General features: G+C 40.1%; 1 protein-coding gene across 11 annotated transcripts in view; it reads left to right on the top strand.

Annotated features, from left to right (window-relative positions):
• Nucleotides 1-18,003, top strand: part of STAMBP (STAM binding protein) — a 321,855-nt gene that overhangs the window by 267,696 nt on the left and 36,156 nt on the right. For all 11 annotated transcript variants that reach the window (XM_049784414.1, XM_049784415.1, XM_049784416.1 and 8 more), the window contains exon 2: nucleotides 2,296-2,513. In XM_049784414.1, coding sequence (XP_049640371.1) covers nucleotides 2,311-2,513 — 203 coding nt within the window. In that variant the 5' untranslated portion in view covers nucleotides 2,296-2,310. The remainder of the gene's footprint in view (nucleotides 1-2,295; nucleotides 2,514-18,003) is intronic.

An 18,003-nucleotide genomic window follows, 5' to 3' on the forward strand; every position in this document is an offset into this window, starting at 1 on the left:
AGCCACCTTTCTCCACCCTCATTCACTGCTCCTTGGAGGGTTGTTTTAACCCTGCAGTCTCCGGAGATGCCCACTGGCCCCCCAAAAGGAGGTATTTTTCTCCACCCAAGAGATCCTCGGAGGGCAACAGGGCTTCTTTGCTTCTTTAAATGGGCTGAGGACTGACTTCATTCTCTAGGGAGCTTAGGGAGTTTGTTCCATATATTAGGGACCTTCTGAGACCCTAGAGATGCTTTGTGTGAGCTGGAATGCGTCTTTGTTGGTGTTGCGTGAAAAGCTTTGTAGACAAAAGGACCTGGATATTATTGGCTTCCCTCAGAGATTACAGATGTGGGAGGGATTGAAATGGAGAATAAAAACAGACAAGGAGATCAACGTGAGGTTTTCTGAATAGTGTCAGATTCCTGATAAGAGCAAAAGATTTTCTTGGAAGGGACAGAAGTTTACGACTAAAAAACAAAAGGAAGCTAGTTGACATAGGGCCATGAGTTCTAAAATGAATTCTGTTCCTTGTGTATTCTGGACCATGCTGAGTTAGGGCGTACTGGATTTCAGTGTGGATCAACTACACTTTGGAAATTATATATAGTTGATATGTATATATGTATATAGATATATGAAATTCAAGTTCTGATTTTTTTTTTTTTTTTTTTGTGGTTTTTGGGTCACACCCGGCAGTGCTCAGGGGTTACTCCTGGCTTCATGCTCAGAAATTGCTCCTGGCAGGCATGGGGGACCATATGGGACGCCGGGATTCGAACCGATGACCTTCTGCATGAAAGGCAAACGCCTTACCTCCATGCTATCTCTCCGGCCCTCAAGTTCTGATTCTAACAGCAACAGTGACTAAAAAGATGGTAGAATGATTGATTGAACTTGGAGACCCATGGTTGGAAAACCCAGATTTTATGTTGGTTCTATCCCCCTCACACATACATTTCTAGTTACCTTTGTATCTTTATTCGGAGAGTTTGTAGTCTTTGAAGAGGTATTTGAACACATTGTTTTCAAAATCTAAATTCATTGACATAACATGATGTAAATTCATAAAAATAGTATTTTGGTTTTGCTTTGTTTGTTTTTTGGGGTCACACCCAGCAGCATTCAGGGTTTATTCCAGGCTCTATCAGAAATCGCTCCTGGCAGCCTCCGGGGACCATATGGGATGCCAGAAATTGAACCATCATTTGTCTTGTGTGAATGCTCTACCGCTGTGGTGTCTCTCAGGCGCCAGAAATAATATTTTGAATAGCCTAGTTATGCTTATGAATCTTGTTCTCAAATATGAAAAACTTGAGTCATGACAAAAATAACACTTTAGTACTTGTGCTTTGAATGGCAAGATGCCATTCTGAACTTTGTTCTCAAATATGAAAAATTACACGAAAAATGACACATACAAATGTTACTCTCCCGTTAAATGAAATTGATCAGACTTGAAGCTAGTTAATAATTTTCAAGTAAGCAAGAGAGATAGTACAAAGATTGCAGTGCTTGCCTTACATGTGGTTGTTTCTGGTTGCATCCCCAGCACTGTAAAAGCTAGCAGTAGCCCCTAACAATGCTAGATGTCGTCCAACCCCCACCCCCAATTAATAGTCCTCTTGGAAGCTTATCATCATATTTTGACATATATGTGGCAATTAAAAAAATGGGTAGCTGGGAGAAGAAATAATTGTCAAAGAGAAAGAGATATTGCCTTTCTTTTTTGTTTGTTTGTTTGTTTTGGTTTTTGGGCCACACCCGGCATTGCTCAGGGGTTACTCCTGGCTGTCTGCTCAGAAATAACTCCTGGCAGGCACAGGGGACCGTATGGGACACCGGGATTCGAACCAACCACTGGGATTCGAACCAACCACCTTTGGTCCTGGATCGGCTGCTTGCAAGGCAAATGCCACTGTGCTATCTCTCCGGGCCCGATATTGCCTTTCTTAATTGTGCTGAGATCAGACCAATAAACAATAAGGGATAATTAACATTGAGGATATAACTGAGCCCACAGTGGCCTTTGTAGTTATATGCTTTGCACCACCTAATTATGACACAGAATTGTGGGGTATTGAGATTGTACTTTATCACTGTGGGCTTTCTTGAAGGTCTCCACCACAAGGCTGAGAGATGTTGTTATGGTTGAGACCCTATTTGATAGGAGCACAGCATATGGTATTTTCCTCCTTAATTTCTTTCAGTCTAGGTTGAGGGATAAACACATAGTAGACTTGGCTTGGCTCAGTTGTGATGGATGGGGGGAATCCATAATGTTTCATGCCATCTGTTTTCTGTTCTATATCTCAGGAGATCTTGGTCCCAATGTCTGACCATGGAGATGTGAGTCTCCCACCTGAAGAACGGGTGAGGGCTCTCTCCCTGCTGGGCAGCTCTGTGGAGGTAAATGAAGACATTCCACCCCGCCGGTACTTCCGCTCTGGAGTGGAGATGATCCGTATGGCATCCATTTATTCTGAGGAAGGCAACATTGAACATGCTTTCATCCTGTATAACAAGTATATCACGTAAGATACCTCCTGTTTCCTTTTTCTTTTCTGGTGACCAATGACTTACTCATTTTGCTTTTGTGCTCACTTATTCTTCCCTGACTTGCTAAGACTAGAAAACTTAATAGCATCATTAGTGTTAATCATTTTTGTTCACTGTGAATTGGCATCTTGCCGTTCAAAGCCCAAGTACTAAAGTGTTATTTTTGTCATGACTCAGTGTTCATGAATAAGAAACCTAAGTCTTTGGCCTGTGCCCACACAGGCCAGCTATTTTGGTAAAAGAATTGGTGTTTAAATTCTACTATTGATAATGTTTTCCTATCCTCTCTTTCTCTATTAAGACAGCCAGATTTAGAATTTTTATTGAGTTTTAGCAGAGCCAAACTTACTCATCTCTACTTTTTTTTTGTAGCAAATTGAGTGATTCAGAAAAAGGTTTTTTTTTTTTTAAACCTTTGTCATAATCATGCAAATCATCAAATAATACTAACCACCTACTGTTTTTATGGCTCGTCATAATAAGATCTCTCTGTTGAGTTGCTCAATTTCTTAGATGGGAAACATAAATAGAAGATTGCAGCACAATTAACAGGAAATAATTCAAGCGCCAATGACAATGAAATGATGTGTAATTTAGGAAGTCAATGATGTTAAAGGGTCTTTGTTTAATTTCTAGTCTCTTGTTCTTTTGTAATGTCAGGAACTTTAAAAAAGATTATAAAAAGATGAAGAAAAAAAAAAGAAAAGAAAGAAATAGAATTTCAGATTTGAGAAGTAGCTTAAGTAGTAGAGCACAAACCTAACTTATTTCAAGTCCCCAAATTTGTTCCCAGGACTCCACCTCTTCCAGAACTGTCAAGTATGACTCTTATTCAAAATGTATTGTCTGGTTCCAATACTTTATGGAAACTTTACCTGTATTATGCCATTTGCACTTACTGTTCTTTGTGCATTGAGTAGACCACATCAATCTCCCATGCTATGGAGGAAGCAAGCTCAGGGTTTAGTCATATTACTTGTTCTTAAATCTGGTGTGACAAATGCAAGACATTGAAACTCTTAATTCAGGATTTATTCTAGCACATCAGTCCTGTGCTTTTTGTAATGTCCTATTAAGATTGTCTTTTGAGACCATAATCTCTGGTGTTTTTAATATTTTTTTAGACTAGGCAATATATACATGTTATAGAAATGCTATAGAATACAGAAGGCACAATATTATTTAAAACACATTTTAAAATTTAAGTTTCTGTACTTCCAAAACCTCAGTAACCTTTCCTGAAGACAATTACTTTTATTTGTTTCTTGTGTCTCCTCAAAGACAGTTCATGCCCATCAGTTGTGTCCTGTCACATATTTGATGATATAGAGTAAGGCAGAATTTATTAGTCTTAGAGTCAGTAATATCAGTAATAATCCTTTGTCATAGGTTCTATCTTTTGAATAATAAGAGATTTAGTGACATCCTTGTTCTCTACCCCATAGATTCCAGTAATACCCTTCACCTCAGTTGTAACAACCAGAAGTATCCAAAAATAAACTTTTAATACTTTCTGAGTTTTGTCTGAGCAAATCTGTCTCTTATTAGAAGCATTGCTCTATAGAAAAGCAAGAATAACAGTGGACTGCTTAGGATGTATATTATAATTTTAAAGTGTAGGAAGGAAACAACTAGGTTGTTTAATATTAGATATTGCAATATGAATGAAAGCTACATTGATTGCTTCAGGTCAAGCCAATCTAACAAAGTTCTAAATTGAACTCTATAATTGTTTTTGTTTTTTTTTCGGGCCACACCCATTTTGATGCTTAGCCAGGGGTTACTCCTGTCTAATGGCTCAGAAATTGCCCCTGGCTTGAGGGAACCATATGGGATGCCAGGGGATCAAACCACGCGGGGGGATCAAACCGTGGTCCTTCCTTGGCTAGCACTTGCAAGGCAGACACCTTACCTCTAGCGCCACCTCGCCAGCCCCTGAACTTTATAAGTTAGATGAACTCCTATATACCACATCCTTCACACTCAAACCTTCTAGCCTAGTTCATCATATTACTGCAGTGATAGTCCAGCATCTTTTTTTTTTTTTGGGTCACACCCGGTAACGCTCAGGGGTTACTCCTGGCTATGTGCTCAGAAGTTGCTCCTGGCTTGGGGGACCATATGGGACACCGGGGGATCGAACCGCGGTCCATCCAAGGCTAGCGCAGGCAAGGCAGGCACCTTACCTTTAGCGCCACCGCCGGCCCCTAGTCCAGCATCTTAATGGAGCACTAGATACAGGAACAAGCTCCCACTCTTAAGGGGCTGATATTCATAATACTAAAAGTCACAGAACAAAATTAATTTCTTAAATATATAAAGATTATCTTAAAAATATTACCACAGCCCCGGAGAGATAGCACAGCGGTGTTTGTCTTGCAAGCAGCCGATCCAGGACCTAAGGTGGTTGGTTCGAATCCCGGTGTCCCATATGGTCCCCCGTGCCTGCCAGGGGCTATTTCTGAGCAGACAGCCAGGAGTAACCCCTGAGTACCGCTGGGTGTGGCCCAAAAACCAAAAAAAAAAAAAAAAAATGTGGGGCCGGGAAGGTGGCGCTAGAGGTAAGGTGTCTGCCTTGCAAGCGCTAGCGTAGGACGGACAGCGGTTCAATCCCCCGGCGTCCCATATGGTCCCCCCAAGCCAGGGGCGATTTCTGAGCGCATAGCCAGGAGTAACCCCTGAGTGTCAAATGGGTGTGGCCCAAAAAACCAAAAACCAAAAAAAAAAAAAAATTGATCCCACAGTCCTTATAGATTATAGATCTCTTTGTATTTAGGCCAAGGTTATTCCTTTCCATGCCTCTCATATTTTGGTGGGCCTATGCAAACAACAATTGCCACTCTAACACCATTTTTACTGTGCTCCTTTGACTCTAATCCTTAAAACGCACCCACTTAAAATTTGAGGTTAACTTAAGCTAATATGCATGTACATGGAAATGTAAAAAATACTATGCCTCTAATGTTTAAGGAGTTACATAAATTTGATGGCTTTAGATTGCCTTGTGTGCTGTTAAGAAATATTATAATGGGGCTGGGCGGTGGCGCTGGAGGTAAGGTGCCTGCCTTGCCTGCGCTAGCCTAGGACGGACCGCGGTTCGATCCCCCGGCGTCCCATATGGTCCCCCAAGAAGCCAGGAGCAACTTCTGAGTGCATAGCCAGGAGTAACCCCTGAGCGTCACAGGGTGTGGCCCAAAAACCAAAAAAAAAAAAAAAAAAAAAAAGAAATATTATAATGTGCTAAAATCTGGGGACTTGAGGGACAAAGTAATTGCACATGGATTCTGTTTTATTTATCTTAACGTTCTTTGGCTGAAAGTTCAAAGTTAAGATATCAGCAAGGGGACTTCTTCTGAGAATTATGTTATGGGTGATTGTCCTTCCACTGTAACTTTACCTTGTCCTCTTTCTTTGCATCTTTTGTTCTCATAATTCAAAATAAAAAAATTAAAAAAAAGTTTATTTAGATACACCCTCCTTGCAAACACTTATTGTTTTCAGTCTCTGATATAAACCAATCTTTCTGGTACTGACTATTCTTTTTTTTTTTTTTTTTTTTTTTTTTTGTGGTTTTTGGGTCACACCCGGCAGTGCTCAGGGGTTATTTCTGGCTCCACGCTCAGAAATTGCTCCTGGCAGGCACAGAGGACCATATGGGGCACCGGGATTCGAACTGATGACCTCCTGCATGAAAGGCAAACGCCTTACCTCCATGCTATCTCTCCGGCCCCGGTACTGACTATTCTTATTGGAGTTGATATTTTATTGTCATTTTGGTTTACTGCTAACTATTCATGATACTTTTTTCTATGAAGTTTGGCTATCTTTTTTTTTTTGTTTTGTTTTTGGGCCACACCCGGTGACACTCAGGGGTTACTCCTGGCTATGCGCTCAGAAGTCACTCCTGGCTTGGGGGACTATATGGGACGCCGGGGGATCGAACCGCGGTCCGTCCTAGGCTAGCGCTAGCAAGGCAGACACCTTACCTCTATCGCCGCCGCCCAGCCCCAAGTTTGGCTATCTTAAGTTCTTTTAAAAATGTCAGTTTTTAAAAAAGTTCTTCCTTTTTAATTGAATTTTGAGAATGCTTGTATACCTTAGATATTAGTACTATAAAGTTTAATGTGTAAATATTTTCTCCAATAATTGGATTTTATTTTTTTGGCTTTTGCTCTTGTTTCTTTGAACCTCACTATTTCAGAAGAAATAAAAGTCTAGTCAACAACAACAACAACAACAAAAATATTACCACACCCTACCTGCTGTGCCCCAGTCCTTACTATCTTGAGGAAAGTTCCCTCCACTGTGACTTTAGTTGAGAATTTTTAAATCTTGAATGGATCTTGGGCCTTGTCAAAAGCTTTCTCTGCATTAATTGATATGATCACATGGTTCTTTCCTTTTATCAATGTTATGTATTATGTAAACTGATTTGTGAATGTTGAACCATACTTGTATACCAGGGAGGTATCCAGTTAATCAGAGTGAATAACTTTTTTGATATATTCAAAAATTCATTATGACAGATCTTTTTTTTCTTGGTTTTTGGGTCACACCCAGCAGCGCTCAGGGGTTACTTGCTCCACGCTCAGAAATCGCTCCTGGCAGGCTCAGGGGACCATATGGGACGCCAGGATTTGAACCAATGACCTTCTGCATGAAAGGCAAACGCCTTACCTCCATGCTATCTTGCCGGCCCCTCATTATGACAGATTTGATTAGCCAAGATTAAACATTTTGGCATTGAAGTTCATAAGGGCAATTGGTCTAAAAATTTCATTTCTGGAAATTTCTCTGTCTACTTTAGTTATTAGTATAATGTTAGCTTCATAGGTTTTAGAAAGAATTTCTGTGTCTCCAATGTTTGGGAAGATCTTAATGAGAAAAGATAATACATCTTTTCTGAAGGTTTGCACAACTCACCAATGAACTCACCAATGACCAGGGATTTTGTTCTTGGAAGATTCTTAATTATTTCAATCTCCTTACTTGTGCTTGATCTGTTTAGGGTTTCTTCTGCTTCCTCCTCATATACTTTTGGGAGATTACTTGACTCTAATAATTTATTTCTTCTAAGTTCTCCTGCTTAAGTTCATAAAATTATTTATAGTAATCTCCCAGTATATTTTGAAATATTAAAGAGTTCATTGTAATTTTTCCCCATCTGTCTCTTATCACGCTTTTTTTTTTAACATTTTCTCATATTTTTTCTCATGAATCTAGCTAAAGGTTTATCTATGTTGTTTATTTTATCTATTTATAAAACTCCTGGTTTTATTGATTTTTTTAAATATCGCTTTGTTGATTTTTATATTGTTAATTTCTAGTTTTTACTATTTTCCTTATTCTATTACCTTTTGGAGTTGTTTGCTATTCATTCTCCAGAATTTTGAGACGTGTATTTAGATTATTGATTTGAACTTATCCTTCTTTCTTAAGATTGGCCTGCAGTGCTATGAACTTCCTTCGTATTACAGCTTTTTATATATCCCATGCATTATCATAGCTTGTATCTTCATTATCATTAGTTTCATGGAATCTTTCTAATCTTCTTTGATTTCCTCTTTGATCCACTTGCTACTTAATAGTGTTTTGTTCAGCTTCCACATATAAAGCTTGGAACACAGTTCCATGCATTTTGTTCAGCTTTCCAAAGAAAATTTCATCTTTTTTTCTGTAGTTGATATCTGTTTTCATGTTCCCACAGTTTTAGGTTTCAAAGATGGGCAGCATAGCAAGGACTTCCCCTTGCAAGGTAACAAGGGAAAAGTGGCACAAGGACAGTGGGGCAGGCAAGGATCAGAGCCCTTGATGCATCTCAATGAGAGAGCCAGCATCTGCATTATGGGTCCCTCTGAGTATGTCTTGGGTTTCAGGGGTGTTCCAGAAGTCTTCCTGGTGCAGGACAGACAGGGAGAGGTCTTTTTCCAGTGTTCCTTTTTTTTTAATTTAAAGAAAATACATCAATTACATAGTTGACATAACTGATCATAATACATTTGTTTCAAGATAAGGGAAAGTAAAGTTATTGAGAAAAATAGAAAAAATAGAAAGAAAAACTAAAAAGTAAAATGGAAGAAAAGAAAAAAGAAAGAAGAGAAAGCTCAGTAGCAAGTATATTTGTGGAAATTATTGTTTCTCCAGTAAAGTCATTAATACAATAGCAGAAGGTTTAGTAAGCTCTCTTTTTTATTTGTTTATTTATTTATTATTTTTATTTATTTATTTTTGGTTTCTGCATGAAAGGCAAATGCCTTATCTCCATGCTATCTCTCTGGCCTCTTTTTTATTTTTTTAAAGATAAAAGATTAGGGGGGCTAGAGGGATAGCATGGAGGTAAGGCATTTGCCTTGCATGCAGAAGGACAGTGGTTCGAATCCCGGTATCCCATATGGTCCCCCGAGCCTGCCAGGAGCAATTTCTGAGCGTAGAGCCAGGAGTAACCCCTGAGTGCTGCCGGGTGTGACTGACCCAAAAAAACAAAAAACAAACAAACAAAAAGATTAAAAAATACAATAAAAAGGTCTTTATTCTAGTATTCTTGTGATTGGTTATCCCAGAATAAAATCTAGGGACACAGTTTCTTTGAAGGATTCCAGTTGAGGCAGTTCAATAAAATCAGAGAGGGGTTGGAGGGATATATTGGTTAGGGTGCTTGCCTTACAGGTGGAAGACCTGAGATTGATCCCTGTCACCAGATATGGTCCACCAAGTTTTGCCAGGAGTAATCTCTGAACATAGAACTAGGAGTAAGCTCTGAGCACCTCTGAGTGTGGCCCCATAACAAGAACAAAAAAACAAAGTCACGAATCTCTCTACCAGGTGTATTTTGAAGAGCCTCTGGGACCTTATTGCCCCACATAGTAAGTGCTTTGAAGATAAGGTCATGTAGACCTTATTGGCTTCGTAGTATATTCTAGCTCCTGGTACAGAGCACATAAATTGAATCTGTTCTTATTGGGGTGCCTTTCTCGTTTTGAGATGAAATAAACAATAAGCAAAGAAATAGTCACAAAATGAGGAAAAAGCAACAGAGTATTGTGACAGAATAACCAAATTGTTATTTGATGAGTGGTCAGGGGGGCCGGAGAGATAGCATTGAAGTAAGACGTTTGCCTTTCATGCAGAAGGTCATCGGTTCAAATCCCGGTGTGCCATATGGTCCCCCGTGCCTGCCAGGAGCAATTTCTGAGAATGGAGCCAGGAGTAACCCCTGAGCACTGCTTAGTGTGACCCAAAAAGAACAACAACAACAACAAAAAAAAAAACAAAAAACAAAAAAACCCCAAAAAATAAGAAGAGTAGTCAGGGTAGGGACTATATGAAATGTTTAGAGTGAGTAGTGAGTCATTCAAGGGACCTGGAACAGAACATTTAAAAAAAATATAGCCGTTTTCAGAACCTTTGTTAGGACACTCCTGCCTTCTAGGAGTTGAAAGATGATCATTAGGCCAAAGAGCTCAATGGACAAGTAAGCAAGTTTTGTTTATAAGAGGGTAGATTTGATTCCCTGGTATCACATGATTTCCAGGGAGCACCACCAGGAGTGACTCCAAATACCAAACTAGGAGTAACCCCAAACACTGCTGGATGTGCCATGAAAACAAAGCAAAAAGGTGGAGAGGAGATGGTTATTGTGTTTGGGGTGTGGCAAGTGAGAAAGGAAGATTGACTGCCAGGTGAGCATTCAGCATCTTATAGCCCATGGGATGGAGTTTATATTTGATACTGATAGCAGTATTAAAACTATTGAAAAGTTGTTTTGTTGGTGTGGTTTTGGGTTTTGGGCCACACCTAGTAGTGTTCAGAGTTTACTCCTGACTCTGAGCTCTGGGATCACTCCTGGTGGTATTTGTGGAAACATGAGGTGTCAGAGATTGAATCCTGGTGTGCCATATGCAAGGCAAATACCCTCCCAGCTGCTCTCCCACCCCTGAAAGCTATTGAAAAGTTTTAGGGAGTTTATTGGACTAGTTTAAAGGTTATAAATTGGTCTACAGTGTGGTGAATAGTTGAGTATTGAAAGAGACCAGGAAGGCTAGTTAGGAAATTTTTGGCACTTCAGGAGGAAAGTTGGTGGCCTGAGAGAAGCAGTTAGTCTGGAGATAGAGTCTATGGGGCTTATTGGTTGTTCAGGAAAGATGGTATGAGGCTGCTTTCAGTTTTCTGCCCTGAGTAACTTCAGGTGTGTCTGTCCACTCACAAAGATGAATAGAGTGGTGTGGTACAGGAATTGTATTGAGATATTCTGAGACTTCAGGCCTGGCTCTTTTAAGTGTTACGTTTCTCTGAGATACCCATGAGAGATCTAAGTAGAGACCAGGTGGGAGATTGAATGTACAGTGTGGAAGAGAAGTCTGGGCTAGAAATACAAGCCTTCATATAGGTGGTTGTGAAACTGAAGATCCACTGAAACCTTGTAGCACAGAGATTGTTTTGCATTTTATTTGGGGGGGGGGTAGAGAAAGTGATGCTCAGGGACTGCTTGTGTCTTGGTTGTTGGGAGTCATACCTGTAATGTTTGGAGGACCATGCAATGCCAGAAATCAAATCCAGAGCCTCGTACATGAAAAGTAAGTGCTCTACCTCTGAGCACAAGATCCAAAACAAAAAGTATTAATTTGGGAGCTAAAAGCCCCATAGGGATGTAGTCATAGAATTCAAGGTATGGGATAAAGCTAAATTTTTTCATATTCTGAAAAGTTTATCTGCATATATCACATTTCAAAATTTAGTTTTGAGTTCATTGGCTTCATTAGAGGTCAAAATATTCATTGCATATAAAAGGATCAACAATCTTTGATGATGAGAGGTGAATTTAAACAGCTTAACAATAACACACAACCCTCGGACCAACTGAGAGGTGAATTTAAGACTAAGCCCTGTTGGGGTTGGAGAGAGAACAGTGGTAGGGCATTTTCTTTGCATGCAGCCAACCCAGGACTGAAGGTGGTTCGATTCCCGGCATCCCATATGTTCCCTGAGCCTGCCAGGGCGATTTCTGAGCACAGAGCCAGGAGTAGCCCCTGAGTGCTGCCTGTGTGACCCAAAAACCAAAGGAAAAAAAAAAAAAGACTAAGCCCTAAGCCCTATACTTGGCTAGCCGACAAAGGGTCTACAGAGATAATTTGAAACATAGAAAGATTCAGAAGCTAAAAGAAAGAGAGGGTATCTAGTAGCTAAGCAAGGTCAGTGTTTGCATGAGAGTAGTATCCTGGATCACATGGCTGGGGACTTAAATTTGATACCAGTGGCCATTGGTAATTTTAGTGAGTAATTTTATACAACAGTTCAGAGATTGGCTTACAGGAAAATTGAATGGACAAGAAAAGAAAGGAGGACAATGAGTTTACGGTCAATTTACAGACATCCTCAGTAAAAGGCCAGAATGTAAACTTTGTGTGTGGGTCTGTGTGTGTCTGTGTTTTTTTGAGGGTCATTTGTCTCAGAACATGTCCTTTAAAAGCAATACTCATAGTACAAGAATAAAAGGGTGTGACTGTGCCCCCATGACGTGTTATTTACTGGCAAGGAAAATAGCCAGTGGTTTTGACCCACTAAAAACTGGATAATAGACGAATTTTGTCAAATGTAGCACAGACAACTTCTTGTAAGTGCTCTAGGAAGCAAAGTGGTCAAGTAATGATGTGCATAATTTAATGGGGAAAAAAGTTTGTGAATATGTTTTAAAATGGGTGATTCAAGGATACATTTTTTGCTGAAAATGAGTGATTATAGGGGCCAGAGTAATAGCACAGCAGTAGGGCGTTTACCTTGCACGAGGCTAACCTTTGATGGACCATGATGGGTTCGATTCCTGACATCTCATCTGGTCCCCAGAGCCTGCCAGGAGCGATTTCTGAGCAAAGAGCCCTAAGTGCCTAACCCCTAAGCACCACCGGGTTTTAGCCTCCCCCCCAAAATAAAAGATGAGTGAGTTTAGAGCATACTTCTTGTTGAGCAATTTTTTTATTATGTGGAGAAGGAAGAAATGATAGTGCAGAAGAAAAATCAATTTTTGAGTAAAACTCCTACATAAGCAAGAGAGGATATGTTTAGGTAATCCATATTCATTTGAGAAATATCAGTCTTTTAGAGACTGGGAATCTGTTTCTGTATCTAGTGCTCCACTAAAACGCTGGACTAGGGGCCGGAGTGATAGCACAGCGCTAGGGCAGACCCAAGGCGGACCCGGGTTCAGTCCTCCTCGGCATCCCATATGGTCCCTCAAGCCAGCCAGGAGCGATTTCTGAGTGCAGAGCCAGGAGTAACTCCTGAGCACCGCCGGGTGTGGCCTCAAAACCAAAATAAAATAAACTCTGGACTATCACTGCAGTAGTATGATGAACAAACCCTGAAGAGCTGAGTGTGAGGGACATGTAGTATGACAGTTCATTTATAGAGTTTAATTTGGGATTTTGCTGGATTGGCTTGACCTGACGCAATCATGTATCCACTTTCATTCTTTTTTGCATCAATATTGTAATTCTGTCTTATTCTGTGAACTGACAAACCTTAAAGTTTGCTTAAAAAAAAGTTCCTGTTCATTAATCTATAGCCTCTGTTGTGTGCATGTGTATATATGTATGTCTCTGCATACTTCATTTCACTTGATATATTCCTGTCAGTGATGTTGGGTTACATCAGCAGTTAGGGTGACTGAGGAAGGAGGAGGGCAGGCTGCATCTCTGCTCCCCTCCCTCCTCCACAGCCAAGATAATCATCATTCTAGACCTTTTGTGGTTGCTTTAGTTCACAAGTTTAAAAGGCATGTCTGTTCTTTTTCCTGGAGCTGTTTAGGCATCTTAATGATCTCAGGCGTATTTCTCCCTCCATGCTCTCCCTACTGCAGGAATGCATTGCCTTTTGCAGACCCCAGGATAGATGAAGGATCCTTCACATATTAAATCAGTACATATTTTCATGATGAGTACAGATAATAATCCAGGCAGTGGCTGCTTTCACAGCTTTTTATGGTCATTGAGTAGCTATGTAGAAGGGAGTTATGGAGTCTGTTGGCAATTCCTGCCTTTATTGTGGGGGAGCCCCCTAGATTACAGACTCACATTCTCAAAGTCACCTGTGCTAAAAAAAGCTGCATTATAAAATGGAAGTAGCAAGACATGGCAGTAGACTAAAGAGGGATTTCATAGATACTCATGCTTATTTTGTTAATTAACCTTGATGATTGGTACAAATTATGTAAGAGTTCTTAAAACCATATTTCAAATGTCTGTATGTTTTTTCTAAGTAGTTTCCCCCCACCCCCTAGATTTTTGGGCCACACCTGGTGGTATTGAGAGGCTTTTGCTGGCTCCATGCTCAGGATGCTTACAGAACCATGTGATACCAGGAATTGAACTGGACCTCATGCATGCAAAGCATGTGCTCAACCTGTTGAGCTCTCTCTCTCTCTCTCTCTCTGAAAATCACCCCACACGCCATATCTCCAATCCCAGGTGAATGAGTCTGAATCAGAGTCATGCATGAAATATTCCAAACAGGTTGAGGATGACTTGGCAGTCTTCTACCTAATATGGAGAGCAAGCTGCCTGCCAGAACTGCCATTTTTATTGAGTACAGGGACTATCCCTGGGTGTGGCAGTAAGGACAGATATCTCAGGCTATCCTGAGCTAGTCCACCCAGGTTTACAAGTAAGACCATCCCTGTTTTTGGGTAAATCCAAATTGTAAACAAACATACAAAGGAACCAGGGATGACCTTTATTTTAGATAGAATAAGGTGTAATCTAACATTTCTCCATCCCCTTAATTTGTTATTTTTATACACTCAATTTTTTTTCAAAGCAATGACTTTTGGGGGGCTGAAGCGATAGCACAGTGGTAAGGCATTTGCCTTGCACTCAGTCAACACAGGCCAGACAGTGGTTCGAATCCCGACATCCCATATGGTCCGCGAACCTGCCAGGAGCAGCTTCTGAGCACAGAGCCAGGAGTAACCCCTGAGTGCCATCAGGTGTGACCCAAAAACAAAACAAAACAACAACAAAAAATTATTTTTCAAATTACATGGTGAGAAAGATATTTAATTTCCTCATACCAAAGTTATCATATTATGTTTCTGTTATATGAAATTATTTATGCCCTTGGATGCACACAGTCTCCTCTGCTTCTTTTTCCTCCCTTAAATCATGAAAGAGGTCATGTGATATGCTCTGCTCTACCATTTGCTTTCTCTACAGTCAGGACAGACCAATTCATCTCATTCTGGCCTCAGAGCTTTTTCTTATATCTGAACCAATCTTAACCTAGATTTTTCTGGTTCACTTTCTCCCAGTTCTTTTTCAGATGGCACCTCCTCAGGGATGCCTTTCTTCGATGCTCTTACTAAAACATTAACCTTCGTCATCCTAGTCACTTTCCTCATGGGTAACTCTTTTTTTCTGGCACTGATTACCTACATGTTTTTTCATTTGGTTTGTTGTCTGTTCCCTCACATTCTTTGGTGGGAAGAAATTTAGGAGAGTTGTGGCCACACCCTGATATGCTTAGGACTTGTTCCTGGCTCTCCATTCAGGATTTGCTGAAAGAAAGGATCATTATACTGTTTTTCACATTTGGGCAATTGTAATTTATTTTAAAAAGCCCCACTTAGTGAACATAACATATAGGTCTTCAGTTTCTCCTACTTTTATGAAAAATGCTCTATTGAGTATTCTTAAAGACATATGCATACATATGTACATAACACACATATCTACATTATTTTGAGTGATAGCCTCCTGGATAAGTTCCTAGAGGTGGAATCGTGAGCTTTAAGACCACAGCATTTAAAAATTTGGATTGACTCCTAACTGCCTCTCTCTCTTAAGGCATCTTTAGTTATAGTTCTACTAGTTGGGTAAAGGACTCATCTTTCCCTACACCCTTGCCTACGTGCATTGTAATTAACCTGCCAAACCTTTGCCAATCTGATCAGTAGAAACCGTATCTCCTCTTATTTGGACACTTCTTTCGCTTAGTAAAATACCATTTTGTATACTTAGTCACTTTTTGTACTTGTTTTTCTACATACTACTTTCTCTCCCATTATTCTATCAGGTTTTTGCTTATTATTGCCGATCCATACTTGTTTGCTTTGGTACATTTCCCTTCCCTAGACTGCAACCAGATATAACCCCAGAGAACAGTATACACCTGGGTCACAACTAGTTATGTGCCCAGAAAGCTTCTGGCACTGATGTTAACATTGTTATCTCTTCTTCTTCCTTACATTTTGGAGGTTGTTTATTAGCAAAAACAGTCACATAGCAGATGTATTATGTTCTAGGCATTAGCTATGCAGAGCACTTTATTATTTTTTTAAAAAGATTATTTAATATGGCATTCCTATCAGTTTGTACTGCTTTTCTCCATAGCATAATCCCAGAAACTATTAAAGAAATGAAGGAGGGTGAGATAAAGTAACCTGCCTGGGTTCTCTTGCATCAGTTTGGGTAAGAGGATAATTTTCACATTCACTACTTAAAAGGCTCTTTTTCTCTTAGCTCCACATTTATAAAATGGACTCACGGCTGCAACAAAATAGAGGCATTCTATACGATCTAGATTCTGTTTCATAGATTAAAATTAAAAGCATACATTAAGGCAGGGGTCTCAAACTCAATTTACCTGGGGGCCGCAGAAGGCAAAGTCGGGGGATCCTTGAGTGCAAAGTCAGTAGTAAGCCTTGAACATTGGGGGGTATGACCCAAACAACTAAAACAAAACAAAAAAAGATTCCTCTAAGGCAGGGCCACAAAATGTTGTACAGAGGGCCGCAAACGGCCCATGGGACGCGAGTTTGAGACCCCTGATTAAGGCATATAGTGAAAAGTTCCATTTCCACTTTTATCTGCTCTGGCCCTCGTTATTAATTTCTGAATATTATGTTGTTTTTTATATATTTATAAACAAAATAAATGCAAATATATATGATTTTTTCTGATTCTTACTTATAAATTCACATACTATATTCATATTTTTGCTTTAAATAAGAGCTCAACTTTTTTGAGGAATATCATAGTATTTTTCAAAAAGGCTGACTGGTCAATATTCCCATCAGCAATGAATGAGAGATACTTTCTCCCCACATCCAGCAATATCACTCCTAGGAATATACACTAGGATCCCAAAATACAATGAAGTAAAACCCTCTGCATTTCTATGTTCATTGCAGCATTATTTACAATAGCCAGAATCTGGAGAAAATCCAAGTGCCCAAGAACAGATGAGTGGATAAAGAAATGGTGGTACGGGGGGGGGGGGGGGGCGGGCCCGGAGAGATAGCACAGTGGCATTTGCCTTGCAAGCAGCTGATCCAGGACCAAAGGTGGTTGGTTCGAATCCCGGTGTCCCATATGGTCCCTCATGCCTGCCAGGAGCTATTTCTGAGCAGGCAGCCAGGAGTAACCCCTGAGCATCGCCGGGTGTGGCCCATGGCATTCCATGTTTTGCTGTGCCTATGCAAATGACAATTGCCACATAAACACATTTTTTTAAAATGTATTTCCCATCTCTGGAGAAAAAAATGGGATCATAATAAATCTTTGGCTATTGCATTAATAACTTTATAGCTGATACAAGAAGTTTCACAAATATAACTGCTAAGGAATTCTCTCCCCTTCTTCCATTTTTTTTTTAAATTCTCTGTTCTCTTTCTATTTTGTTTTTGTTTTTGTATTTTGGGTCATACCCAGCAGCACTCACGGGTTACTCCTGACTTTATGCTCAGAAATCACTTCTGGTAAGCTCGGGGGACCATATGGGATGCCGGGATTCGAACCACCGTCCTTCTGCATGCAAGGCAAATGCCTTACGTCCATGCTATCTCTCCGGTCCCCTCTTTCTATTTCTTAATAACTTTGCTTTCTGTCATCCCGAAACAAATGTAATATAATCAGCTATGTCAACAATGTGATACATTTTCTTTAAATAAGTAATTTAGGGCCTGGAGAGATAGCACAGCGGTGTTTGCCTTGCAAGCAGCTGATTCAGGACCAAAGGTGGTTGGTTTGAATTCTGGTGTCCCATATGGTCCCCCGTGCCTGCCAGGAGCTATTTCTGAGCAGACAGCCAGGAGTAACCCCTTAGCATCGCCGGGTGTGGCCCAAAAACCTATTTTTGTACACTTGGGTTGTTTTCATATATTGCCTATAATAATATTGCAACAAACTGTTCATATATTTTTTCAAATTGTTGGGATTTTCATTTTGTCATGTGTGGTTTACTTTTTTTTGGCTAGATACCTAGAAATGCAATTGCAAATAAAACAATAAATCTGGTTGCTTATTTTATACAGACTTTAGGAAAGTTTTATAACTTTTTTTTATGAGTCCAAAGGGAAGTTGGTTTTTGTTTTTGGGCCACACCCTGTGACTATCAGGGGTTACTCCTGGCTACGCGCTCAGAAATCGGTCCTGGCTTGGGGAACCATATAGGATGCTGGGGGATCAAACCATGGTC

Source organism: Suncus etruscus, chromosome 12 (genome assembly GCF_024139225.1).
Source record: "Suncus etruscus isolate mSunEtr1 chromosome 12, mSunEtr1.pri.cur, whole genome shotgun sequence".
In the NCBI taxonomy this organism is placed as follows: domain Eukaryota; kingdom Metazoa; phylum Chordata; class Mammalia; order Eulipotyphla; family Soricidae; genus Suncus; species Suncus etruscus.